Below are 26,637 nucleotides of genomic sequence, written 5' to 3' on the forward strand. Positions count from 1 at the left end.
CCTGCTCCTCTCGCTCCTCTCTCTCTCCCTTTCCCTCCCTTTATCAGCCCCTCTGACTCCCATCTCGTTGCCAGCCCCTGCTCCGATAACAGGGAAGCCTTTGAAATGGCACAATTGAGGCGGATTTACGACTCGGCATTGGTAATTACACCCACCATAAATTTTATAGCCGAGGTATACTCAGGGCAGCCGTATCACCATGTGGCTTCTGCTGTTATGTATTGCGCGATAGAGAGAGGGGGAGAGATGAATAAGACCCCCCCCAAAAAAAGAAGAAAAAAAAAGATCGAGCTTTGTAATCTTGCATTAATAATTTAGCCTCATATAGCCGGATGTGAGTGTCCTCTCATTACGTCGAGAAGTTCCTTAACTTCCCCATTTTAAATGTCTCAAACAGCTAAACATTCATATCCAATAAATCTTTCTGATCGTATCTCAAGTTGAGGCCATTTCTGTTTACCCCCCCCTCTCCTTTCCTCCCTTTCCATCCCCCCTTTATCTCCACTTCTGCCTTTTTCCCAGTGAACTCGGGTTACAATGGAGCGGAACCCAAGCGCTCCAGGACAGCGTACACGCGGCAGCAGGTCTTAGAACTGGAGAAGGAGTTCCACTATAACCGCTATTTAACTCGGCGGAGGCGCATCGAGATCGCCCACACCCTGGTTCTCTCCGAGCGACAGATTAAAATCTGGTTTCAAAACCGCAGGATGAAATGGAAAAAGGACCACAGGCTGCCGAACACCAAAGTGAGGTCCTCCTCCTCCTCCTCTTCCTCCTCCTCCTCCACCGGGTCCAACACAGGCGCAGCAGCCGGCGCTGTTGCCGCTGCGTCGGCCACCAACACCGGGGCCACCCCCGACGAACTAGCCGGAGCACAGCATGGCGAGGATATTACCAGGTTATAAAAGCCCCACGTCAAGACCGCGGGGGGACGGAGGAGAGAGAGAGAGAGAACTGGTTATTTATAGAACAATTATATATTTTGTTTTCGTAGGTACTATCTTGTGCGGTTTCCTTTAAGTCCACCGTTATATAAAATGCATGTTATATAGCATGGATTACTGCGAACACCGATGCATTATTTTTTACCGTGACACAGGGTTTTAATTTATTTGAAGCGAAAGTAAAATGTTTTTTTTATTGAAAAAAAATGTTTTGAGTGAAGGAGGAGGAGGAGGAAGAAGAAGAAAAAACATAATGTAGAAATGTACATTTTATCGAAATGTTATCGTGGGCCATTGTTTTTGCCCCTGCTGCCCGAGGTGAAATGCACAATCTATTTATTTCAAGCAACACTGGAAGGATATCGTTATTATGACAAGTTATTTTTGGTAAAAAAAAAAAAAGAAGAAGAAAGAAAAAAAGCTGGAACACACCGTTTGGTCTTGAACTTGTATGTTTAGGATGAAAACACAATGTGTGAATTATACCTCGTGTACTTCACAGACCAGGATTTTTTTTGTTTTTTTGTTGTTGTTGTTTGCGGTTCAGTTTCGTGGTGTTGATGTTGTGTTTAGACCGTTAAAAGCAGATTATTGTGAAATGCAATAAACGGAGTTTAGTGTACTTGTGATAATCATATTGGTCAATAAAACAGTGAGTGTCTACTAGTTTTACACATGCTTGGTTGGAACTTCATTAGGGGGCTGCTGATGTTTTGGGTGATGATTCGCTGATGGCCTGAGAGCTGTGCACTCGTGGCTTGGTTTGGGTCCTCGTGAGAGGGAAAACGAGATCCGGTGCGTGTGCACTGGCTGTATTTTTGGGCAGTCTATAGCAGCTCGTTGTTCGTCTTCAATTTTGCTGGCGTGCTCAGAGACACTTTGCCCGCTGAAGGCACGTCGTCCCTTTGTGTGCGTTTAAACCCTCTCTCGCGACGGATTTAAACGACTTGCAAAATCCGAGGACCAAAAAACACACAAAACAAAATGTAAATGGAACAATTTGTGCATGTTCACACCTGCAGCCTGGTCGGTTTGAAGGGCATTCATTTATGGCTGGCGCTGAGGCCGTCTAATTTAGGCTGCACTGCTTTGGCCATGGTGATGCTTTGCCCACTTGGGTGAAACAAAGCTGCACGCGCAGAGCCATACCTTAGAGTCTTCTGGTAAACACGCGGTTCAAGTTACATTATAGATTCTCCAACCACCCTCCACCGTTTTGGGACTACAGCGTTGGACCCTGCACCACACGACTGATTTGTCAAACGTAAAACAAAAAAGATACCACGTAACAAAGCCGGGGATAACAAGACAGGCGGGAAACACTGAGGTCTTCGTTACACAGTCGGTGATGGGAAAGATGGTGGACGTATCGGGCGGTTTGGCCTTTGTTGCAGCGTAAACCTTAGTGAGCCCATCTGCCCAGTGTGACCCAGCTCGGTGGGGTAGGGATGTGCTTGCTGTAGAGTTGCTTCCCCGGATGCGTAGCTTGCTTCCAGAGGTTTGCAGCCTCCAGCTGACGACCCAGAAAAAAAAAAGAAGCTGCACAGTTTCAAAAAACGGCGCTTAAGCCCGTCTCCCCCATAACGTCATCGACACCTTCTCTCTCTCTCTCTCGCCAACACACCGGGCCGCGTGCTGACGGCTGCAGCCTACGCGTCGGTTGGCTTGCAGTGCTGCATGCTACAGCTTTAGCTACAGGCTGCAACGTTTTGATAAAGCATCAGTCAAACCTGTGTTTACTCTCCTCAATGATTTGCTTCAACGTCCTTTTCTCGCAGCCATGCGTTCGTTTTAACCCCTTATACTGGTTTTTGTTTTTTTTTCGTGCACAGAAATCTCGTGTTAAAACATGACCGAACCCCAAAGACGCGCAAGGATTTGATATATTATTGAACTTGTGACATGAATGGACATTATAAAACGCCTCGCTTAGTGGGAGGTAGAAGAGCACAAAGGGGGAGAGAGGTATTCTCCATCATCAATCTTGCGCTACAGAGTATTGTGATCGATGCTGGAATATAATCCAGTTTTGATTTTACCAGATATTCTGCGCCAGGGTATAATGTAAACAATTTTTGTTGTTTTTTTTTCCAAAACGGACTGAGAAGACTTTGCTAAAAAAAAAAACCCAAAACCTTTACATTTCTGTTGTGGACGTGGCTTCGGAGTGGCGTTAGAATGGTGCTGCAGGCGGCGCTGAAAAATGGATCCCGGAGCCTTTATGCTGCCGGACAGATGAGAGAAATTACTGTGCAGGCCACAGTCGCAGCATCCCTCCGATCCGTTTCTAGGCCCTGTCGCCTCCGTGGCGGCAGGGGCTGAAAAGCTACTTATTGAAGTTTTGGGACGAACTGCGAGTAGGCCGGGTTCACTCGGAGGGCACATTTTCTGTCCCATTAGGCTCATTTCAGTCTGGCTGGCCGACCTTTCCAACCCTGTGACCTGACTGTCTCTCTATACGTGTACCTTCTGTGGGTGCCCTGCTTGGTCCCCCCTTGGCCTCGGGTTTTCTTTGTGGGTTTTTCTGTGATGCGCTTACAAAGAGGCCTGTGGAAGGGCATCTCTGCATGTGTTGCTCCCTTTGTGTTGGGTTTTTTTTCTCCTTTTTTTTTTTTGGTATAGTGACAGGAGGGTGGTGAACTATCAGGCAGTCCCCTTCTTAAGTCTCCTTCTTGTAACCATCCAACAAATTTGCAGAGAATCCAAAAATCCTCTTTGGAGCCTCTGGTACTTTGACTTCTATGGGATATCTGCCCAATAGGAATTTAGAGCAGGAAAACACTGTGTGATTCTGAATTTCTTTATATTTCTATATCTTTGAGGCTTTTTTTTAAATTCACGTTAAAAAAAATCAAGCCAATTGATAATCAATTTCAGTACGATAAGACTTATTTTTATAATAAATTAGTTAAGATTTGAGATGGTGTATGCACAATTAAATGTCCATTTCTAAAGATGCCTAAAACAGCGTTAGCATGGGTCAGACCAGTGCCTCCATCAGAACGAAGGAAGGGGAAGCCAGCAAAGTTGCACGTGATTTGATGTGTAAATAACAAGCCACAACTCAGTTTGGGCAGTGTCCTTTATCCTTTATCCTCTGCAGCTACTTGGTGGACTACATGATTACATAGATCACAGATGTAGCTATTTTTTCATTACCAACCAAAAGCTGCCATCTGCAATTCACAAATAAATAATTTTAATATTAATTTGATAAAAAAATGAGGGCAGTGGCAAATCTTTGACCAACGTCACCGAGCGCCGTGTTATCAAAAAGAAGCAAATATAAGTGTGCAATGGGCCCAGTCTTTTTCTTATTCTTTTTTTTTATGGCCATGACCAAAGCTATACAGCCCAGGCATTACTTAGTGGGGGGAAAATTCAACATAATTTCACCCCTCAACACCCTCTTGGCATTTATAGTTGCACAAGCACGACCAATCAAGTCTACGTGTGATAAGCTTCTCATAAAGGCTATGTACAGGTGCAGGCAGTCCACATGGCCCTGCCAGCAGCTCTGTGAACGACGATGACATGTCCTGTCGTACTGGTGGACCCCTTTAGTGTTAAGGCCTTTAATATAAGGCCTATAAGCGTGTTGCATTGATCACTGGAATAACTAGATCTAGTTGAAGATGATGTCCTTATTCGATCCCCACTCATGTCACCTGTTAATACACACAGATTCCCGTGCTCTGACTTTCTCAATATCTAATATCTAATAGCTAAACACTCAGCGTGCACTTGATGTATTTACTTTTCTGTTATCGCTTTCTAAGCATGCAAAACTATGCACTTCAGATGCACACGGGCCTGCCTTTCAACCGGTCAGACGCAGCACGACTGGACTGTGTTCCGGACCACCAAATACATCACTGGTGGGCTTTCTGCCTTTTCTTTGATCCAGCATTTCACTTTGGGCTAAAAGCTTTTTCAGACGCCGGGTTGCTACGTGGCAGGATCGTAGTGCTCTTGTTCAACACTGGGCCAACCTACAGCGTCCTAACGTTAACATGCTGTTGCGTTTCTTCTCTCTTGACATGGCTGAATCTCATATGGGCTCACATTCCAGTGCTGCAGGCACATGTGAGTTATGAGCGCCTCTGGCACGCCGGATCTCCTCTGGAAGACATAAAAACAAACCTTACATAAACACCTTTCAAGTTGTTTAAAAAAAGACCAAATACAAAACAGAAATTACTGACTATGGCTGAGAGTTTTTATTTGGTATATCGTCTGTGTTGGTAAGATATTCGAGTGAAATATTTTCCACTCGTTTTTTTTTTTTTTTTTTTTTTTTTTAGTTCAGCGAAATTGTTTCCACTCGCTCTCAGGTGTGCGAGCCTTCTTCGGCCACTTTGGTTGGTGTGGAAGTCCGGGACTAGACTACTGCCGGGTTATAGTGTGTTTAAACTACAGCCATGCCAGCTGCATGAAGGCTCCGAGTTGAAACAAGGGTCACGCTGCTATTTTCCAGGGATGGGGCTCTTGCATGGACGGAGGTGGGTGTGTCATAAATCCGTAAATCTACGCTCCCCATCCTCTCACCCCCAGGGAGCAGATGCACCGGCCCTCTTTTCTGCGTTTCCGGGAAAGCGCGAGGGAGCACGTGCGCTTGCATGAGTTAATTTACATAAAGCTAAACGTGACTACACCGTTGAGATGATTTGCTGTCAACACTTTCGAGGAGACAGCGAAGGCGGTGCGGAGCGGCGTGATCTCCCTTGGCGGACACTTGGATCACGCCGCACAGGAAGTCACAGGACGGACAGACTCGCGCGTGCTACGCCGTGTCATCCTAACGCGTTGCTTGAAGAACACATTTAATTGGTGTTTCCGCTGCATCGTTGCAGACCTCCAGAAATTAGACTAATTCCCCCTTCGTACTAAATGTTGGCGCTTGTTAGGCAAACGCCGTTAACGGGCTGAGTTATGAACTTTTATTATTTTAATGATGTTCGTTCACTTTTCATGAGCAGGAGCTACCAGGAGATAGGCAATGCAAGACCGTTTCAGTGTCATTATTCCGTGTGGTTAACGTGAAACGTGCTTCTCGTTTGATTTCTTATCCAGCTGCTTTCACGTGCGTTATAGCAGCCCCCACCAGTTGCATGTAGTATACTGTGCAAGTTTCAGGGGCGCTATGGTCAACGGCGGATCTAAAAATACCCCACGCTCCTCCGCAAACAGCGTTGGAGTGAGTATACGCTGTTGTGTAAAATCGCAGCAATTTCTAAATGAGCTGCCCTGCTATGGCCGTCAGTAACACGTTCGAGGAGGGACGTGTGCCCGGCAAAACCCCGTCTCCATCACATATGGTCGCATCCGGTGAACCGTGTCCTAACCTGGGGGTAAAGGTGCAAAGCTGAAAAGGCGTTTGCACCTGAATTTACTTACTCTCTGCATAGCGCGAAACTAAACTGTTGTACTATAAATTCAAACCTGCGAGGTGATAATGTAGCCAAAAGCTATAGGATTTATGTTGTGGGTGTCTCTTCCCCAGGCAGGCCACGATTTACAATGGGCGGCGCTGCAGCGGGCCCAAATTAATAACATGTCAACATGGAGGATTGCCCGTGTAAACGCGCATGCTTACGCAAAAAAAAAAAAGTCAAGCCGTGTTTTGGGGGAAATTGACAACGTGCGTCTTCTCCTCACTTATGAAGTGCAGCCCTGCGAACTCCAGTCCTTTCATTTCACTGTGCATTGTTTACAGCAATATAGGGCACCGGGCCCATAAATCTTCTCCTTGCTCTGCCAAGACAGGGCCATTTGTATGCACCGTTTTAACCGACAGCATCCTCTGCCCATTAACGTCCTCTTCCCCCAGCTCTCCTCTTATCTGCCCGGCTCTGTCCCCCTGGAAATACATTAACTGATCCCTGCACTCGTCGCTCGTTGAAAAGGCGTTGTTCAAAAGGTTAGGGGCTGTCTATTTTAAGATTACCCCGAAACCTGCGCATGCAAGAAAGTTAAAACAAAAAAACAAACTTGTTTAAACAATTGCGTTGCATTTTCCGGAGCAGGGTATATTCAGATTGGCTCTTTCATTGCGTTGCTTATGGGTGTACGGATGGTTTCTCTGGTTGTTGGTGTCAGCGTGGCAGAGAGCGCAGAAGGTAAGGAGGGATGGCGAGAGGCTTGACACCCAGAGCGACCGGCGCGCTTTTTGTGTGCGCGAGAGGGAAATGATTTATCGCCGTCGCGGCGGTTCACACAGAGTTCACGGAGAATTGTGGCGGAGGCGCGGAGGAGCTAAATTATGGTCTCGGCTGAGCCAGTATATCATAGATCCTATCTTCAATTCGGTGAGTGTGTTCAAGGAAAACAAAACGAATTTAATTACTTTACCCCACCCCCACCCCCACCTCATTCAGCTTAGAGGGAACGGCAGTAGTAGAAATAAACAAATAAACAACACCTCAATACATGCCTTTTAGTTAAAATGCTCTTAACTTTGGACTTCCCCCCCCCCCCACAGGATCGGAATGGAGATCAACGGTATCAGAGCGCCATTTTACAAACTGATCAATTATACGTAGTATGGGATCCTTGGCTCATATACAGGTTCACTTTAACTTAAACACTGATTATAATAATAATAACACAGTTTAAACCATTAGTCGTTTTGATCTTGACCAAAGCCATAGATCATTTACGTTAAAAAGTTGTTTGCCTTTCTTTCTTTTTTTGTACAAAACGGAATATTTTCATGTTTATGAAACGTTGCCGGGCCTGATTCATGCACCGAGGTGTAAGGTGCCAATAAGGGGTATAAATAGAAGAGAAGAAAAGAAAAGAAAAGAAAAGAAAGGCTCCTCTCCTAGCCATGCAACCCTCGGTACATAATCCATCAGTGCTGAGAGACATGTAAAGAGGGCTCTCTCCACAGCTCTGTTGTGGTCGGACAGCAGAAGGATCCCATGTCCATAGCCCGGTTAGACTCAGATTGATGACGACACATCATTCAAGGCGACCCCACAGAATTATTTTGTGGAGGATTCGCTGTTTTAAATCCGGATGGACTGCGGTGGCTCCGTCGTTTTCGTTGTTAACACACATCAGCTACGTCATACCACGTTCAGATTTAGACGACGTCGTATTTACACGTTTCGTTTGTGGCCCGCGAGCTGTGGCGTTTGGCCCACAAGGCCGAGGGAAACAGAGGGTCAAGAGGATTTGGGATGACGTGGTGAAATCCATACTTTAGTCGACTCTACTGCAGCACCATGCATGTTTACTGGTATTTCGTATAGCCAATGCCTTACATTGTGTTGAAAGTTTAAATTGGCATGGGGGGGCGGGGGGGGGTTAATGCATTTCCATGTCTCTTCATCTATGCAAACGTGATGAATATAGGTGAGAATTGCGACCGAAAATGTCCATATAGGCTATGAAAGTTGTCCGAAAGAGACTACAAAAGGGCCACGTAAAACTGGTGTGATGGCTTGATTATGCAAATGTATGCTACTGTACACTCTTTTGTACTCTCTGTACATTCAGAGAATTCTCCAATGATGGCCCCCTTTGTCTTCGTGTGGCAATGACTGTCACCCCTTTGTCTGCCCCCTCCCAGTGAATCCTATTAGTCGAAGGCTATATTCCAGTATACAAAATAAGCAGGGGAAAAAGGCAAGTTGACCAGTTTAAAAAAAAGAAAGCCGGGTGAGTCGCTCCAAATGAATTCAAGAAGGAAAAAAAACGCTGATTTCTTTTTTCAGAGCAAAAGCAGTTACACCGATATGTAAGTGAAAGCGTAAAATCAATGAACATACCACAATAAACACGGTTATACGTCTTTAATGGAGAGCAACACGTTTTCTGACATCTTACGTTCAAAACGATGCGAGAGAAATACCGAGTTGTGGTGAAGAGCAGACTTCTCACCAGCACGACGCAGCACTGACTCGTCGCGCTGCGTTTCACGAAAACCTACCACGACATTTTCAGGAGATGCCGTTGAAAGCGCCGGGCTCTTCTAAAAACCAAAAACAGCGTCCTGCCAAAACACTCACACTCTCACAAGAAGTAAACATTCAGGGTTGTTGTTGTTTTCTTTTTGACGAGGCGTGCGGTACAGCCTATACAAATGAACGCTCTCTTTTCTCTTGTGCCACCATATAAGCAAACACGTGTCTGCCTTTCTCGCAGTCTGTCACGGATTGCGGGGCAGATGAGACTGCCACTGCCCGTTACTCATGCTCTCTCATGTTCTCATCCCCCAGGCTGGCTGAAGAAATATCGCCCGAGCTTCTTTGGGCACCCCAAGTTGCCTGCAGACTATTTTGCAACTCCAGAGCGCTGTCATTGGACGATGGCAGCACGTGACCGTGGCACCCTTCTGGTAAATATTACTCAGATGTTCCACATGCTTATTTCCAAACTCCCCTTCCCTTTATGCTTTGGTACGTTGAGGTTAATTGTGATCGGTTATTAGACACAGGCCTATGCTTTGTTGCCCACTGTTAGGGGATTACTTGTTTATTTTGAGAATATTAGATGAGCTGAGTGTGTGGACCCCCTACAGACTCTCCCATTGCAACTGCATAGCAACAATTTTACTATGAGCTCTGGACAAGTGCCAAAATTAAGCGCGGGATACAATGGAGGCGTAGGCCGACTCGCGCAACTTAATCGGCGAATAATGACCCCTTCTGAATCTGTTAGGTCCAGGCTGAGCTCGGCTGAACGGTTAAGATGCCCGCTGGACCCTCTGGTTCACCAGCATGACAAGGGCAAGCTGGACATCAAGAGCAGAAGCTGCAGTCCATCCGCCATCTGCTGCCCAGGACTAATCTTTCCCTGGATGAATCCAAGGACAGCTGACTCAAATGAACCGGGTAATTCTGTTCCACTTTTTTCTGCATGTTTTCAGGTGAGGTATAAGATACAGACGTTGATTTCTGACCAACCGTTGTGTAAAAGCGCTGGAGTCAAATAGTGTTTTAAGCGAATTGTTGAGGTTTAGTTACAAACATGTATTCTAACAATTACCCCAGTAGTAAAAGTTATCATATGCACGGGATATTCTCTGTTGTGACATTGATTTGCACCATTTGCTGTCTCTCTGGAGTAAATACGAATGAGTCTAAATATTGCATTAGCATAGTTATCACATATAATTTCATGTACATAATCATCCCTTTAATGTTAAAGAAACATAGAAACTACTCAAACCATTTTTTTTTACCTTTTGAACTTGTGTCTTCTGTCATTGTGGGTCAAATATAATGACAATTTGTTATATTTCAGAGGATCCACTTTAATATTTTACATACATTTTTTTTATATTTGGTTAGCAGCATGTAAAGGTAGCTAGCCACACCTAATAAAAATCAGGGCAGTACAGTTTAATACTGCCACTTTTTCCATTAATACCTGTATTCTGTATATTATCATCAACCGAGAGACTTAGTAGCTCTCATATACATGTCTAACGGGATCTAAAATGGTGGTTATTTTCAGTGGTGGTCCCAAGGTACTTTTTAAGTGACTTAGATGGGGTTTTGACAGGTTCGCTTCCATGTGTAGCCGTGATTAATGTGGCCTGTCAGACAGCGATAGCGTCGTCAGATGTTCCCCCATAGACTGTTTCTTCAGGAGGTAACTTTCCCTGAACATATGACACAAAAGACATCCAGTCTTGTAAAGTGTCTCACACATTACTCAGTACAAAGGAAGGGTTTAGGGGGCTACCTTTCTCTTAGGGTGATTGGTTAAGCGGTACCACTGGGTCTCACTTGCACTTGATCTTAGTTAAGGCCTTTCTCGTGACGTTCTACCTTTCATGATTGACTTTGTTAGCTAATGTGACACTTCCTTTTTATGTCCTTTTCTCTTTGTGCTCTTTCTGTGGCATCAGTCATTGGCGGGGCGAAGGCAGGCCTCCCAGGCAGAGGGAGACACAGTTTTAGGAGGGAGAGGTCAGCGTTCACCAGCAGCCAGCTGCTGGAGTTGGAAAAGGAGTTCCACTTCAGCCCCTACCTGTGTCGGCCCCGCCGGCTTGAGATGGCCGCAGGGCTGCAGCTCACTGACCGCCAGGTCAAGATCTGGTTCCAGAACCGCAGGATGAGACACAAGAGGGAACACAAGGAGAGAACGCTGGCCGGGCTATCCCACCAGGCCACACACAACCATGACCCCTCTCTCAACCTGAGCTCATGTGAAGGCCATCGGCGGTTTCCAGGTGCATGTCTCATCACAATGTCCTCATCCTCCTCCTCCCCAGTAATGCACTTTATGGATTTTGGGCACATGTCTCCCCCATTCAATTCTCACAATGAGGGCAACAGCAGCCAATATATCCCTGTTAACTCTGTGGACCTAGCCCAGATGAACTGCAATACTCCATCTGTCGCAGCCAGTCCACAGTTACCCTGTATCACCATAGATAGTAGTTATCACCATGCAGTCGCTCCAAGGATGACCCTAGGGCGCAGTAATGCCCGTCCCTCCTCTTATCAAAATCCCATTGATACATCCACTGTCACTTACATGTGAAAGACTGTTAGAGAAATGATTAACATCCTTGGATTGAGCCCCCTGTGTAACATATCCCACTACTCTTCAGAGAACACTTAATTTGATCATATGAACTTTAATTACATGGTAGCCACAGAAACATAATTGGGTTTCAGTCACAGAGATTGAGGGTGGTAAGTCCTACAATAGCTTAACACTTTCTGGCCATGTTACACATTGTATGCACAACACGTTTTGATTTTTCATCTGATCTGTGCAGATATATATGAGCAATACAGTAATCACATGTGGTGCTTTTTTGTGTAAATTTTTGACTTTTAACTTTGGGATTGTTGGGCATGTTAAATGCAAGTTTTATTCATACTAGGAGTCAATTTTGTATGTCCCTCTTTGGTCTGACAATAGGTAGGTGGTTCTCCTATGGTTGATTTATAAGTCTCATGTGAGGCCTAATTTTCATATGTTGTGGTTATGTACTGTAAATAGAAGGACATTTGAGTAAAAATTCATAACGTCAACTGCACAGAATGTTCATATTGACTGATGTTATATTTTGGTTACAGCATTTTAGGGAAACATTAAGTCTTTGATACTGTTCTTGATTAATTGAGATGTCATATACACGCTTAATAAAAGCATTGTGGAAAACTGTAGCCCTTGTGTAATGTTTACTTTTTTTCATTGCTTATCAGAATTACATTCTTTTCAAGTAATAGTTTATGATTAAAGAGCCCTGGACTATGCCCCGAGTGAAAAAAAGGCGAAGTTTTTTTAATCAAATTAAGGCATGCTTTAGATTCATTGAGAACTCAGTGATATTCTGCATTCATGTTGCACAATCTTGCCACACAAGGCTCTCCCTTGCTGCCTGCCTCCATGTTCCCCACCATTAATCATAGAGACAAGGCAGTCTTTCCAGCGCTCCAACCGCAAGCTCTGAACCCACTGGGCGCCATGACAAGATCTCTTGCCTCCTCCTTCCCAGCCCTTGCCTTTTCAATTGCCAAATTGTAGATCTGCAAGTTGGGGCTGGTCCCCATGTCAGGGGGCATGTTAGTCGCATGGCTAAAAAAACCCTTCCAGCAGTCCACAGGGCACAACAGACTACTGAGTTTGATCAGTAATGACGGCATATCACTTGAAAGCCAGTGATGGGACAGTGGAAAGCTTCATCAACAGCATCCGCCGTGCTGTTCTGAGGTGGGTTCCCGAGTGGCAAACTCAATCGATGTCATGTGTCATTTCCTTCTACTTTTTGGATTGTAGGGTTTCTAGTCTCATTGTGCTAATTTATGCACATGGGACATTCTGCATTTACTTGACAGAAGTGGGTCACAGTTTCTCTAGTGATTCATCATTGCATGCATTGAAGGTAGACATATATCACAACCACGACAAAGGACCTGCAGCTTCTAATAGGCTTGATGAAGTAACCCTTAATATCAATAATCTAAACTAAACCCCACACTGTTTTTTTTGACATGTTGACAGTTTTATATCTGTAACCTTACTGTAAATGAACTGACACAGAAAAGCATTGACAGCTCTGAGATGGAGGAGGTGAGAGGAAGTCTAAACCCCTCTGTGGTGCCGGATAGAAGAACCGCCTGGTGTTAATTTACTGGCTAATCATTTTGTGGATCAGCAATCACGTGGTCACTATTTGACACAGTTCTCAGTGAGGTGTAAGTGAAGAATTTTAGATTTAAACACATTTGTGGTTTTCACAACGTCTGCATGCTAGTGTTAAGGACAACACTTTGGTGGTGAAGGGAATGACCTTTGAAGAGGAAAAAAAACATAAAAACAGAAGGGAGGAGAGAAGAAAGAAAAAGAGTGGAAATTAAGAACTTCGCCTAACAGGTTTAGGAAACAATACATTGCTTTGAACACTCTTACAGAGAGATTCTGCTTTGGCTATACCTGCAGAGAGAAAGAGACAGTGGGGGGGCAGAGACAGACATAAATAGAGAGACAGAGACAAGTAGAAAGACAGAGATAAATAGAGAGACAGAGACAGAGACAAGACAGAGACAGAGATAGAGATAGAAATAGAGACAGAAACAGAGACTGATAGAGAGACAGACAGCGATAGAGAGACAGAGAGAGATGTTGAAGAAGAAACAGCCAGACAATATGGGATTCCTAGCATTCTTGCATGTTCTGTGTGATTTATGATGCTAATGGTGCCTGAAATGAGAGAAAGCTGAATAGGACCTTTACCTCTGGTTGCCCTCCACATTCTCCTTCCAGACATTAAAAGCCAGGAGAAACCACACCGGAGTGCAGTAATTCTCTAGATGGGGTCAAGGAGGGTCCCAAGGGTCAAATAATCCTCCCTCCATCCCACCCCCAAGGGCCCCACTGCAAGGTGAACAGTTTGCTTTGGTTCCAACACTGAGTTAGCGAGATATCAGATCGGGTAGCTACTGGAGAGTTATTTCCCTTCCCCCCACTTTGTCCCCACTTTGGAGATAACTGTGTTGCTAGGAGGTTTACTGAACAACCAAATGTTCTTTTCTGCTCTTCTTTTTGTTGTTGTTGTTGTTGTTGGGTTTTTACTATTTTAGGCTATAACTGACAGGATCAGAGCAGAAGCGGACTTTTGTATCACTGATGTGATAAATGATTTCTGCCGTGATGCCATGAAAATAGCTTTGGTTACGGTGTTAAGGCAATTTTGAGTTTTTGCATCATGTCTTCACATCGGGCTGTTTTCCACCACTCGCAGCTGTCATGGGGCTGATTTCAGGGTTAGGGTTAGGGAAACACTGGATGTATGCCTAACACATCAATACAGTGTTTCAGCTGCCACGAAACAGAGCCGCTGTGTGCTCGACAAAGACGTACAGATCAAAAGTATTTTTCCAGAACATTTTCTGCTGAAATAATAACCGCAATGCCTTGAGCATGTCATATTACCATAAAAAAAAAACCTTTAACTGTCTATCCGTCATATATTAAGAATTGGTCAACCCTGCTTTTGATGGGCCTAAGAAAGAGAAATTGTTTTATTGCCGAATGAAATACAAGAAAAAGTCTTCTCTTACAAAATAATTACAGACATAACAGTGAGGTTCCTCGGCTGATTGACATTACGAGTCATCTCGACACCTTCGCCTATAAAATAATCCGATTTAGGACCGACTCGTGTGCGCGTCTGAAATTTGAACTCACGCAACGGACGACTGATGGATTACGCTGATGAAATGATTTCCAAAATGAATACGCGGCATGCTGTAATGAGCCTCTCAAGGCACAGAAAAGGGATCGACGCATGCTATATGCTGTTGGGATGTGCAAAGTTCTGAACTTTTATGCATGTCCCGTAGCGGGTTTTGTTCATTTCATAACCATTAACCTTCTCAGCCTTCCCTCTTCCCCGCTCGGCTGTACCTCCTCCTGCCCACCGGTCTCTCTCCGGGTGCTTGTTGCTCAAGATTATTGTTAAGTATCAATTTCCTGTGTCACCTTTATGGGTTTGTATTTATTTGTCTGCTCCTTGGTGTGGAACAGGGGCCTGAGCAGCATCACTCAGGTAGATGGATTATAACTCACCTGCTACGACTCATCAATCTCGCAAATTTGACTTCCTGAATCTCATACAACTGTTACTGTCATATTACGCCGCAGCATTATCAAGATCAATGACATTTTAAATTCTTCCCAGTTAAGGATGATCGGTGACAATAAAAAGGTAAGTTTGGTGATGAAACTGTCTCAGCTGCACGCAGTGGAGGAGTCACCTGCGGTGGGTGGGGTGGGTGGGGGTGAGGGGGGTGTGTGTGTGTGAGGGGGGCTCCCCTTCCCCCAGTTTCTGAAACCCGCCAGACAAATGAATTAACTTATAATCACAATAGTCTCCCTGGCAAATGTCACCTGCTGATCATTATTGATCACGCAAGAATAATTGGACCCCCAATGGCTTTATCATACAGCATGTAATCAATGCACACCATCAGTTTGGGTTATTCCTGCATTAAAAAAAAAAGGCCTCATGGATATATATCTTAAGGACCACACGGGTCATAAACATAAGGACATCTGTAGCCCTGAGCCCTTTAGAGACACCGCTATCACGCCGATGGGAGAGGATCGGCTGGTATCCAAAGCATTAAGACGTCTCAAAATGCGTCGCATTTGATATTTATTCCTGCATATCTTAGTCTTTGTTGGTACTCCCAGCCCGTCTAACCTTACACATTTTCTTTCTTTCTTTTTTCTTTAAGTGGATTGACAGATAGCCAGATAACTTTAGGCTTTAGGCTGCAGCATTGTTATTTATTTATCTTTGCTACAACCTGACATTAAAACTTCATGAGAAAATCCAGCAGGCTAATTGATCTGGAGTTTCAATATACACCATTGCTGGGGGAAAAACAAAAAACAACTGTAAAGGCATTCTTAGACTGATTCCCCCTTCCTATGGTGAAGACAATGCTATTTGAGGGAAAATATTATACTGTGCACTGCAATGATAAACATTTCCTCCTGTTTCATGTTTAACCCTGCTCATTTCCCACAGTAAGAACTCCGGAAACACACAAGTGTGCACAGCAGCTTCGGGGCCCGATGACTGATGGCTTGTTGTCATGATGTTTGGGATTCTGCAGACTCGAAGCCTCTTGGCTCACCGAGTGTGTGTGAAGTGCTGCCATACACACCACAGGCTATTGGTGGATAGCCCTGGTGTTAGCGAGGTATTGCTTCATTGTCATTTTGCTGTAGCCAGTGCCGAATGCAGTTATCTTTAATGTCCCGGGCCATAAGCTATATGATTATTTACTGGGGCTGATTTCATAGTGTTCAACGTTAGAGCAACGACAGTTGTCCGAATTTCACATGGTTGAGATTTTTTTCAAATGGTCTTCTTCGGATTCTGTGTGGGCCGGATAAACATCCGAGCCAAATCTCGTCTCTGACATCATTATTTTTCAAAAACGTCAATATTTGTAATACACTGACATGCTCCATCAATCAAATGGATGGCCATCTTTCAAATGGTCATTGTGTCACACTTGAATATCTGTGTTCAGTTGTTCCTCTGCTTCTTCGCCTCAGCGACAGTATCCATCTGCAAACCCCCCCGGACCCTCCAACCCCCACCCCACCTCATACCTCTATGACACTGCCTCGATGACACTGAGCTGGGTGATAGGGTTGTATCGTTTATGGCCATCAGGCCTCTGTCCTATACATCAGTGCAGCACTGCATTAACGGCAATGACCCCTCTGGTTGGCGGTGACAGTCATCTGTCAACACCGGTTAATTCGCGCCCTTGTGAGGGTCGAGAGATGACAAATAATGAGGCCTGACAGTGTTGGAGGGTTAGACAAGGGTCTGGTGTCAGCGGCAGCCGAAGGAGCATCATTACGAACCACTGTCAGCAGGGTGAGGGGTCAATATAAACCGAGGTAATCCTAGCATGTCCGCCATGATCCCAGGGCTTCAGCTTTCTATTGACACACATCAGAGCATGGAGGCAAACAAATTAGCATCAGTCAATATTCTCTCAGCCACCCAAGTGCTTCCATGTTTACCTCACCTCCAGTGATAACAATAGAGACAATGGTATTGCCGGGCAGATCATGATGGAAAACTGCTGCGATCACTTCTAAAGGGGGAAGTTTCAGGGTTAAAGTGTGGCAGCCTAGTGTGTACAGTGTTCACTCATCCAGAGACCATCAGCAGAATGGGCCTATCTCTGGTTACTGTGTTAATAGTACTGAAAATCTGGTCAGGATCATTTAAATTCATTTATGTGGCTGTAATTCCCATTTCACTTAAAACCAACTACCTGTCATAATTATGAGTATGTCCTCATTGTGGATTCGGTCAGACAGCTTGTATCCCCCAGATTTGTCAACATGGGGATACAAGCTGTCCAGTCAGAGCAGGACGCTACAGAGAGCAGGTTGGGTTTTTTTGTTTGTTTTTTTCTGTGCTAAATGTGATAATAAACTTCATTTGCTCAAAGGTGGTAGGCAGCGATGTGGAAAACGCTTCAAATATGCAAATCAAACATATGGCACCTTTCCCCTCCCGAAACAAACACAGATCGGAGTCTTTGTCCCGTGAGATAAAAAGGTGACTTAGTTTTAAATGTGGTTTGAATGATTCCGCGCTTCTCGATTGGCTGGGGCTGCTATTCATTCACTGGATTATTTATCTATTTATTCATCTACTTTATTATTCGTTTGCATATGGGTGAGGAGAGATTGCTTACACCTGTTTTTTTTTTCTTCTTCTTTTTTTTTATTCCCTCTCCGCAAACCCCTTCTTGCCCCCCCCCCACCCCTTGCTGAAAGCCATTACAGAAATACAATTTCTAATACCTCCGCACAGGTCTTCGATCGACTGCAAACAAATTTATATTCAGGCAGTAAACAGAAAGCTGCAGAGATTTATTTATTGAGTGTAGAGGAGAGAAACAAGCCAGCGTGTGAACCCTGAGTAACCTCCGAGCTGACATGAAGATGGATAAGTGTACCATGCAAATGCATGGAGGGAAGGGATATGTTGCACTCAGTCATTCAGCACATCGCTGCCTGTAGAATTCCATTAAGTCCTCCAGCTGGGGCCGTATCTCTGTGTTGGACCAGTGCAGCTAGAAGTTGTTCATTACGGAGAATTGTTTCGTAATTACTGTAGACTTTAAAGCCGTGTAAAATATTGTTAAAATGATGGTAGCAGAAAGAAATTGTTGTCTCTTGAGCGATGTTGTTCTTGCAAAATGTTTATTTTGGGACAGCTTAAAAGATGCATTATCATTATTATTATGATTATTAATATTATTATTGTTGTTGTTGTTGTTGTTGTTACTGTTATTATCATTAGGGTTTGGATTAATAATGAGAATCCTCCTCCTCCTCCTCCTCCTCCTCATCATCATCATAATAACAACCTATATTTATTTATCTTTTTCAACTTTCAGATGTATTAGTAATTTCGAATTAATAGAAATTAAACATACATCAGTAAAAAAAAAGAAAAAGAGAGAAAACCGTTCATATTATCCCTCTTCGTCCAAAAGAAAAAGTAAAGAAAAAAATTCTGAATATGATACAATTATTTTCAGGGTTTCTGCCTAACTAATGAACGAACTTGAGCCAAATTACGTGAAAATGTTTTTTTTATATCTCGTATCTTCTAGAAGGTCGACAAAAAAAATTAACGTGTTATTTTTTATTTTTTTATTATTATTTTACCTATTCAGACTGCACTGAAAACAGAAATATAAGCTCGATTACATGAAGGCAATGCGGCGCAGGACTATCGACCCTGTTGGAATCAAGTAAGAATTATTATATCACGGGTCCGGAAAAATCCTGTTCTTTCCAATAAGAGGGAACATTTGCGAGACGTGTACTGATGATGCTTGTGTTCCGGCTAAAGTAGGTCACCACCAAAAACATAAAAACCCCTGCTACCCAGAAAGTACCTTGACATTATTTCTTTATTTATCATATACACACACACACACACACACACACACACACACACACACACACACACACACACATATATATATATATATATATATATATATATATTATATGTTATATATGTGTGTGTGTGTGTATTTCTATAGTTCCATGGAGAATATAGTCTCTTATATTTCGTTAAATCTGCTCTGATAGCAGAATAAAGATGGATTGGTGTGAAGAGTGCCTTGTTTGCCCGCGCTGTTAACGTGCCGGAGCGCGGGGTTAAGTAGTGGGATGGTTAATGGCGCGCTAGTTTACTCAACAGCTCTGAACCCTCAAGTATGTGTTATTTGATCACGCCAGCGTGTCCAGCTTAGGACAACACGTCTTGTGTTACATTGTCTCACTTATCTTGCGTGTTTTAATAGCAACACGTTGTGCTGCCAATGACACATTTTAACACATGTCGTGTTGAAAAGTATGACAAGGTGAATTGTCCCGGACTAGACCCGTTGATTTGTTGGAAGTGGCCATTCATAACATTGCTAACGTGCCATTAGACCATCTGCAACGTATATTTTACTTAATAAACGTTAATATTTAACATTTGCAGCTGCTAATAAAAGTGAATTGTTAATGTTAATCGACTATACGAGAGACGATAAACTTAAATGGGAATTAACGTGTCCTGTTTTGTCAGCAACAACGTCTTGATCTCTGCTCGGAGCCATTTTGTATTTGTTCGAGGCTAATTAGGAATCTGCTGCCACTGAACCTCTAAATACCATCTGTCATGACCTCTGAACCCATTAAGTGTGCCTTCCACATGACCCAAGCCCTTTACTAAAGAGGGTCTCAGATTGTCAAGACGCCTACCCCAATTTGCATAATCCATTCGCTACATTATTGCAGGCCTACATTATGAATATTCATCTGTGACAAGAGTCTTCTGGGTGCTGCCGTTAATCACGACACCATAATAGCATCCTAGTATCTTAATGAAATACTTGACCTAAAAGACAACATAATACCAATGTCAACACAACAGTTATTGACATTATACTGATTGATGTGAGTGACAGTCTTTAACTGCAGTGTGCATTTGGCCACAGAAGTGGGAAAACACATTGGATGTCCTCATACGCAGCAGCATAGCGAGGCCCATGAGGGACCACCACTCACAGATGACTTTACGCCAAGTTCTTCCTGTGTAAATGTCCCTGCGCCACCACGCTATCTCCCAGGACTCTTCTTCACAATAGGGCATATTTAAAATGTTGACCTTTAATGAGTTATCGACTTGCTATCTCTGCTTATTCTTGGTTGTTTTCGCCGAGGACAGAGATGTCCAGCTATTGGCCAAGACCAAGAGGGCACGTCATCTCCATCAATCTGAGATTGCGATTGCCCACTATAGGGATGTCCCCATGCGGTCTTCCAGCCGTCTGACCATGCGTTACTGGATTGCATGAGAGGCCGGCCGCGAATTGCAACCCTGTCCAATGATTATGCGGCGTATAGGTGATAATGACTTCCTATCAAGAGTTAACGGTCGAGGGGGAGAGTAGCCCGCTGTTCGCGGGCTGCTACCAAGCAAGAGAGGTCATAAACGGGGACCCGGACCACAGAACTCATCCTGAACTCAGGACTCGGGGTGAGGGGGACTTCGGAGCGGCCTCGGAAATTTCCCCGCTTCCCCGTCGGCACTTAGCCAACCCAACCGACAGGACGGCGACCGTGTGCGCCTTCTCGGACAGCCCTCAGAGCGTCTTCCCACCGGCCTGCCCCCTCTCCCCCGTGCTCCTGCACGCTGCGCTGGACTTGGACACCGCGCGTCAAGCAACAACAACGAGGCGCGCTCCGCTTTTGGGTCACTTCGCCAGCACGTTCAAATCTATTCACGCAACGGGCCCGAGATTCGCGTCGCTGTCGTGGGCAGCTCGGCTGACTTGGACTCTCCGTGTGACATAGCTGGTCTACATGAAATGAGCCAAACTTTTGAGTGGATGAAAGTGAAGAGGAGTCCACATCGGACGGGTACGTTTTTTGTTTGTTTTTTTGGCTACCGATCGCGCATTCGTTTCACTTCAGGTGTTCAGTATGTTAAATATATTTCATCCCGCTGTTACGAACAAGATAGCGTTTGGTTTCTAACACCGGCCCGGTCTCGTAAGATGCGTACAAACAGTAGTTACGGACGTCGTCTGGAAGTTTTCGTAGTTTTCTCGGCAGGCTGACGTGTTCGGTGCGTCACTGCGCGTACTAACCATACCGACACACCACAACCGAGCTAGATGTGTAATTCCGCCCTCGACTCTCCTCCAACGCACGTTAAGAGCCTGACTGACCGCCAAAACTGCGAATTCGATGCCAGAATTTGGGTAAAAAAAGATACGCATTGATTTGGCATTTTAGCAAAGGGCTCCTGATAAACCATAAATCTGCCAGTTTATCAAATTACGTTGCTCCACCCTCGCTGCGATGAAACGGAGCAGGGTTGAGACGACGTGAGCAGGAAGGGCATGGCACAGTAGGAGGCCTCTGCAGCCTCGGCACGTATTTCCTCTGAGAAATAACACGATGGGACTGGTTACACAGCCTACCCTAATGTAGGCCTGCCAGGACACTGCCTGTCGAAATTCAGAGGAAACTGAGTAAAACTTATTCTTGTGAGCCCTGACTATTGATTAGTTGTCTGTTTGTAATGGAAGCCTTGTATATTGATTTCAGGTTCCAGCACCTTTACATGTCTCCACCTTTTTAACATAACTGCTGTCACAGATCATCATCGGCCTGACTGATGAGTCTTGGGCAGGCAGCCCGGAAAAGCCTTAGCAATACTGACATGAAAGATACATGTTAGTTTTCATTTGAAATTTATTTTAATTCATTCATCTCATCAATAATGCCTGTTTATAGATTGGAAACTGCATTGGTTGGGTTCCACACGTTTTTGCATGGAGAGAGATTTGGGGGGTCATCATGTTATTTCGGCTATCTACTGTAAGCAAGATATCCTTAATGCAACGTTCAGTTTTAGCAGCCAATAGGTGGCGGTTATCGTAGACGATTAGAAGTAAAAGAACAAGTGTGACGGTGGGGACCATGACTGGGAAGTTTTGCAACGTCTAAGTTTCGATTATGTCCTTGCCCATTTGAAATGTGAGCGATGTGCACATTACACTGCCGGGTAAACGTCTTTCTGTTGATGCCATTGAGCGCTAACTCGAAAGGTGACCTGTCTAGCACAAATACAAAAAAAACAAACAAACATCTGGTACAAATTTGTGGGCTTTATACACACACATACACACACACACACATTCACTTCCTGTCCGTACCACTACCACATATATCCTTGCAACACCTTTCTGTGCATCTCTGAGGGGGATCATGTGGGTAGGAGTATTTCATTAGTACTACTGTGTTACGTGCAAGAGTGTCATCAGTGAACGCATGCATTCCTGCATTCCTTTGGAGGCTGTATTGGTCTTGGCACAAAACGAAGTCTGCCATACTGTTCCACATAGAAAGGCCCCCTGAAATCCTCTGTAACCTGATCTCCTGGCTCAGTGTATATACTCCCAGTGCGTCATTCTTCAATTAGGCTTTGACAGCACCTGAATTACTGTGGGCTGGATGCCCAGATGACTGAGGCAATGTGTATCGATCTATCCCTTTTCTTCTTCCCCTCTCCCTGGCTTGGAAGGCCCTGCTATTCCCTGTGCTGGCTGGCTATTTTTAAGTGTGCAAGTCATTCCTCAAATATTTAGTTTGATTCTTTTATGCCTTCTGGCCGGCATCAATTCTATTATCTTTGAAGCCATTAATCAGAGCGCGCGTGTGATTCGCTCTCCCAAAAGTGGTTAATTACGCACTGTTTCTCCGCATTGCTTCTTTATATTCACTTCTTTATTATTCCAGGCTAGGTAACCTTGACATTCATATTCTTGAAACATGGATGTCGACATTTATCCTCTCAACTGACCTTTCCTTCTGCTGTGCTTTCCAAAGTGGCCAGAGGCCTGTTAACCTTCCTCGCTGTGAATTGTGGGCGAGACGGTGCCACACACACCTGGCTTAGGGACTCCATCAGGCAGCAGCAGCAGCAGCAGCAGCACACCGTCTCTGCTCCACAGACACATTGACTTCCACCCACATTGTCAGCAACATGGCGCAATCAAGATATAGCTGCGGTCTCTGCCATTGCTTGCGCATAAGCGGCCTAGATGATACTTTAATGTGTAACCTTGAGACCTCCGAGGGGAAAATGGAAACATTTGCCATCAAGGCAAAAAAAAAAAGGAGGGAAGAAAAAAAAGAGCGGTGGAGGGAGAGAGGATTTTCCAACTTTAACTGTCGAAGGCCAAAGGCACATGAATGACTGATGAAAATAGCTATTGTTTTACGAGACTACTTTGAATTGTTGAAGACTTCTTTTACTGTATTTTAGTTTCCAAATGTCCACAGTGCACTCTGTTATGCTATGAAGCACTCATTTAGCAAAACACTCAAATGACGAGCAAATAACCATCACCGGTCTTAACACCAAAAAAACCTTTTGCAAGCTATGTTGATATTGCTAAAATCGATACCTTCGTGAAATTAGAGATGACATAATGTCGTCAAGCACTTATACGGGCATATGGCCCTATTCTTTTAAATGCATTTTCTTAGAAAAAGTTTTCATGACTATTTAAACATTTCTTATATTCTATTTTATTACTTTATATTACTTGAATATGTTTTAGAATAGGAATGAAAAATAGTGTATCATTCATTTTCTGGTACCCAAGTTATCGAGGCCACAATTTACTAGTTTGTGTACATGAGATGTAATTGGTGGCCTCAATTTAATTAATTAATTCCCACGTTCTGGTTGATTCGTGCACACAAATTAAATATTTAAATGATTTTGGTCGTGCACAAGGCTAAGTTGTTCATGCCCCGAATCAATAACTCATAAGCGAAGCGTTGTTAAAACACAAACGATGCCCTAGTAAGGTAGACAGCAAGCTATATTTTCACCAAAACCTGCCGTCCTCTGAGCTGGACAAATAACATTGGTCTTTATGTACAGCCGGCTGTGAGCCGAGTGCACAGAGACCGTCTAAAAAGTACAGCGCCAAAAAAGCGATAATAACTTCAATCTTATAGTGTCCCCAAAATCACTTTCCACATCAGTGGTCTCCTGTTGGTTATAGTGCAACGCTTAGTTTGGGAAAAGAGGCTTTTGCATCATTTTGGAGAATTTTATTTTTGGGAAAAATATTCAGTAACTACCATCTTATACAGTGTGGTGTCCCCAAAATTATGCAAAAGCAAAATTTCCAAACTAAGTGTTATAGTATAACCAACAGGGGACCGTTGATGTGTGAATTGATTTTGGGGACACTACACTGTATAAGAGTGAAGTTATTGAATAATTAAATTTACCAAAATTATGCAAAAGCCTCTTTTCCCAAACTAAGTGTTGTACTATAACCAACAGGAGGCCCTTGTGGTTGAACTGGAGTTGATGGTACTAGTGAAATTATTTCTGAGAAGTATTTCTTTTCGGCGCTGCGCTTTTTAGACAGTCCCTGCACACTCCTCTCACAGCTGGCTGTACATAGAGACCAATGTTATTTGTCCAGCTCGGAGGTAGGATCATTTTGGTGAAAATGGGGTTGTAGCTCATTGTCTACCTTACTACGGTAGAAAAGAGGCATTGTTTGTGTTTCAACAATGTTTCACTTAGGAGTTATTGATCTGGGAAGTGAATGAGTTGGCCCTGTGCACGACTGAAATTATTTAACTCATGTGCATGAATTAACCAAAACATGGGAACAAATTAATTAAACTTGGGCCACGAATAACATCTTGTATACATGAATTAGTAAATCGTGGCTTTGCTGTATACACACACACACACACACACACACACACACACACACACACACACACACACACACACACATTTTCTCTCTATGACCTCTCTGGGGCTCCGCAATGACATTTTGCACAGGTTATTATTTCAGAAAATAGCCTGTTTTGGGGATGAATAAGGTATTCTGATTCCGATAGTCTCTCAGCTAAAGTTGTGGGTAATTTCATTTAAAATGATATTGAGGTTTCTTTTTTGTGAGTAATCTGGTTGATTTTCCTGACAAAGTGCTCTCATGTCCTGTCTCCTCCTCAGCCGGGATGCGGTTGACCTGTGGGCTGAGCATCATTGGCTCGGGCCTCGGCCATGACAATGGGGGCAACAGCATCTGTATGAATGGCCGTCCCACAGTGACTGGGACCCCGAGGACCAGCTTCAGCACCAAGCAGCTGACAGAGCTGGAGAAGGAGTTTCACTTCAACAAGTACCTGACGAGGGCCAGACGGGTGGAGGTCGCCGGTGCCCTGCAGCTCAGTGAGACGCAGGTCAAAGTGTGGTTCCAGAACAGAAGGATGAAGCAGAAGAAATTACAGAGGAACGGGTTACTCTCAGACACCGGACCCGGACTACCCGCACACCTGCCCCTCCCCTGAGCCGACCTCCCCAAAACACCTGGCCCCTAAAGCTTCATACAGGCTACAGGGCCTGCTGGATCGAAGGTGCGTGGCCAACGCAGGTTGTGCCACTATAACCAACAGATGCTTTGATGAGTTTCACTCATGCTTCACTTTTATTTGCTCACTTGGAAGATCCTCATTGCTCGCGGCGTTGTTCGACATGTAAGGGCGAGCTGGAACGACCTGTTACCGTCACCGGCCTCAGACTGGTGTGCACTGTAAGCATTTGATTTGGATATTTAAGTTAGAGTCATTAAGATGTGTGCTCATCCACACTATGTAAAAGACGAATCAAACATTTTTTGAATTGGCCACTGAAACTATGGCCTTTCATTGTTTTTTACTTTCATTTTTTTTTAATTTAAGAACTAAAGTTTAATATATTATAAACGTGCAACTTAACTTTGTATCCTACTTTGCATGACATTGAATATGTTTTACCTTAGACCCCCATTCTACAATGCTTTTTTGAAAATATTTTTTTGATACAAATTATTCAAAGGTGGCCCACTACTTGCCCCAAAGGCCATTTTCAAGTTCCAATGTTTGTTTTGTTCTACGGGTCCTGTTTTCTTTCCCTTACAAAGGTGACCTGTGATTCATTCATCACGACTCACAAGGTGCATATTGAAGCAGACGTCATAAAACTCAAGTGCACCTGTTGTATATGCCAAGCGCATCGGCGGCGTGGTTTGTGAGTTATCATTTCACTTTGAAAGTACAATATTTATCAAGTGTCATGCACTAATATATTTTATATTTTGTTGTCCTTTGTTGTCCTTTTTTTCCCCCCACCAATTGCTTACATAATGGTTTTTATTAAACCCCTTCAGCCGAAGGATTATGGCTACCATAATTGACTAATAGATTTATTGAGCGCATGGTATTAGGAGTATTGATCCGTGATGACCCATCTATTTTAGCCACATATCTCCAAGTATTTGCATGCGACTCTAAGCACTTAATAATGGCTCATATAGAAACATCACGAACGGAAAGCTGCTCCATCTTTTATTGCCTTACACATGCATCGGAAAATGATGATTTAGCTTGAACACCCGTGCGGGCAGAATAGATAATAAAACGCTATCTGTGCTGTTTTGTCGTCGATCGGCCAATAAATTGTCTGACACCAACAGCTCAGACGAGTGCGCCTCCGCTGCACTCCTTTGCAGATTCACATCTCATAAAAGGTAAATGATTGGACGCCTTTAAACACAGTTAAAGTTATCGGCGTCCT

At 44.0% G+C, this 26,637-nt stretch overlaps 3 protein-coding genes across 3 annotated transcripts in view; all 3 read left to right on the top strand.

Annotated features, from left to right (window-relative positions):
• hoxc4a (homeobox C4a) overlaps nucleotides 1-1,595 on the top strand; it is a 2,070-nt gene extending 475 nt beyond the window's left edge. The window contains exon 2 of the mRNA XM_056302222.1: nucleotides 523-1,595. Within this exon, the coding sequence (XP_056158197.1) occupies nucleotides 523-905 (383 nt within the window). The 3' untranslated portion in view covers nucleotides 906-1,595. The remainder of the gene's footprint in view (nucleotides 1-522) is intronic.
• Nucleotides 1,596-9,033: 7,438 nt separating this feature from the next.
• On the top strand, nucleotides 9,034-12,066 carry LOC130129227 (homeobox protein Hox-B3a-like). Its single transcript, XM_056298995.1, has 4 exons — nucleotides 9,034-9,068; nucleotides 9,181-9,288; nucleotides 9,612-9,784; nucleotides 10,807-12,066. Exons 1-4 carry the CDS (start codon nucleotides 9,034-9,036, stop codon nucleotides 11,442-11,444), a joined length of 954 nt encoding a protein of 317 aa, XP_056154970.1. The 3' UTR covers nucleotides 11,445-12,066.
• Nucleotides 12,067-12,549: 483 nt separating this feature from the next.
• On the top strand, nucleotides 12,550-26,244 carry hoxc1a (homeobox C1a). Its single transcript, XM_056298996.1, has 3 exons — nucleotides 12,550-12,626; nucleotides 20,566-20,891; nucleotides 25,036-26,244. Exons 1-3 carry the CDS (start codon nucleotides 12,550-12,552, stop codon nucleotides 25,371-25,373), a joined length of 741 nt encoding a protein of 246 aa, XP_056154971.1. The 3' UTR covers nucleotides 25,374-26,244.
• The last annotated feature ends 393 nt before the right edge of the window (nucleotides 26,245-26,637 follow it).

The sequence above is a fragment of the Lampris incognitus genome, chromosome 2, assembly GCF_029633865.1.
Source record: "Lampris incognitus isolate fLamInc1 chromosome 2, fLamInc1.hap2, whole genome shotgun sequence".
Classification (NCBI taxonomy): Eukaryota; Metazoa; Chordata; class Actinopteri; order Lampriformes; family Lampridae; genus Lampris; species Lampris incognitus.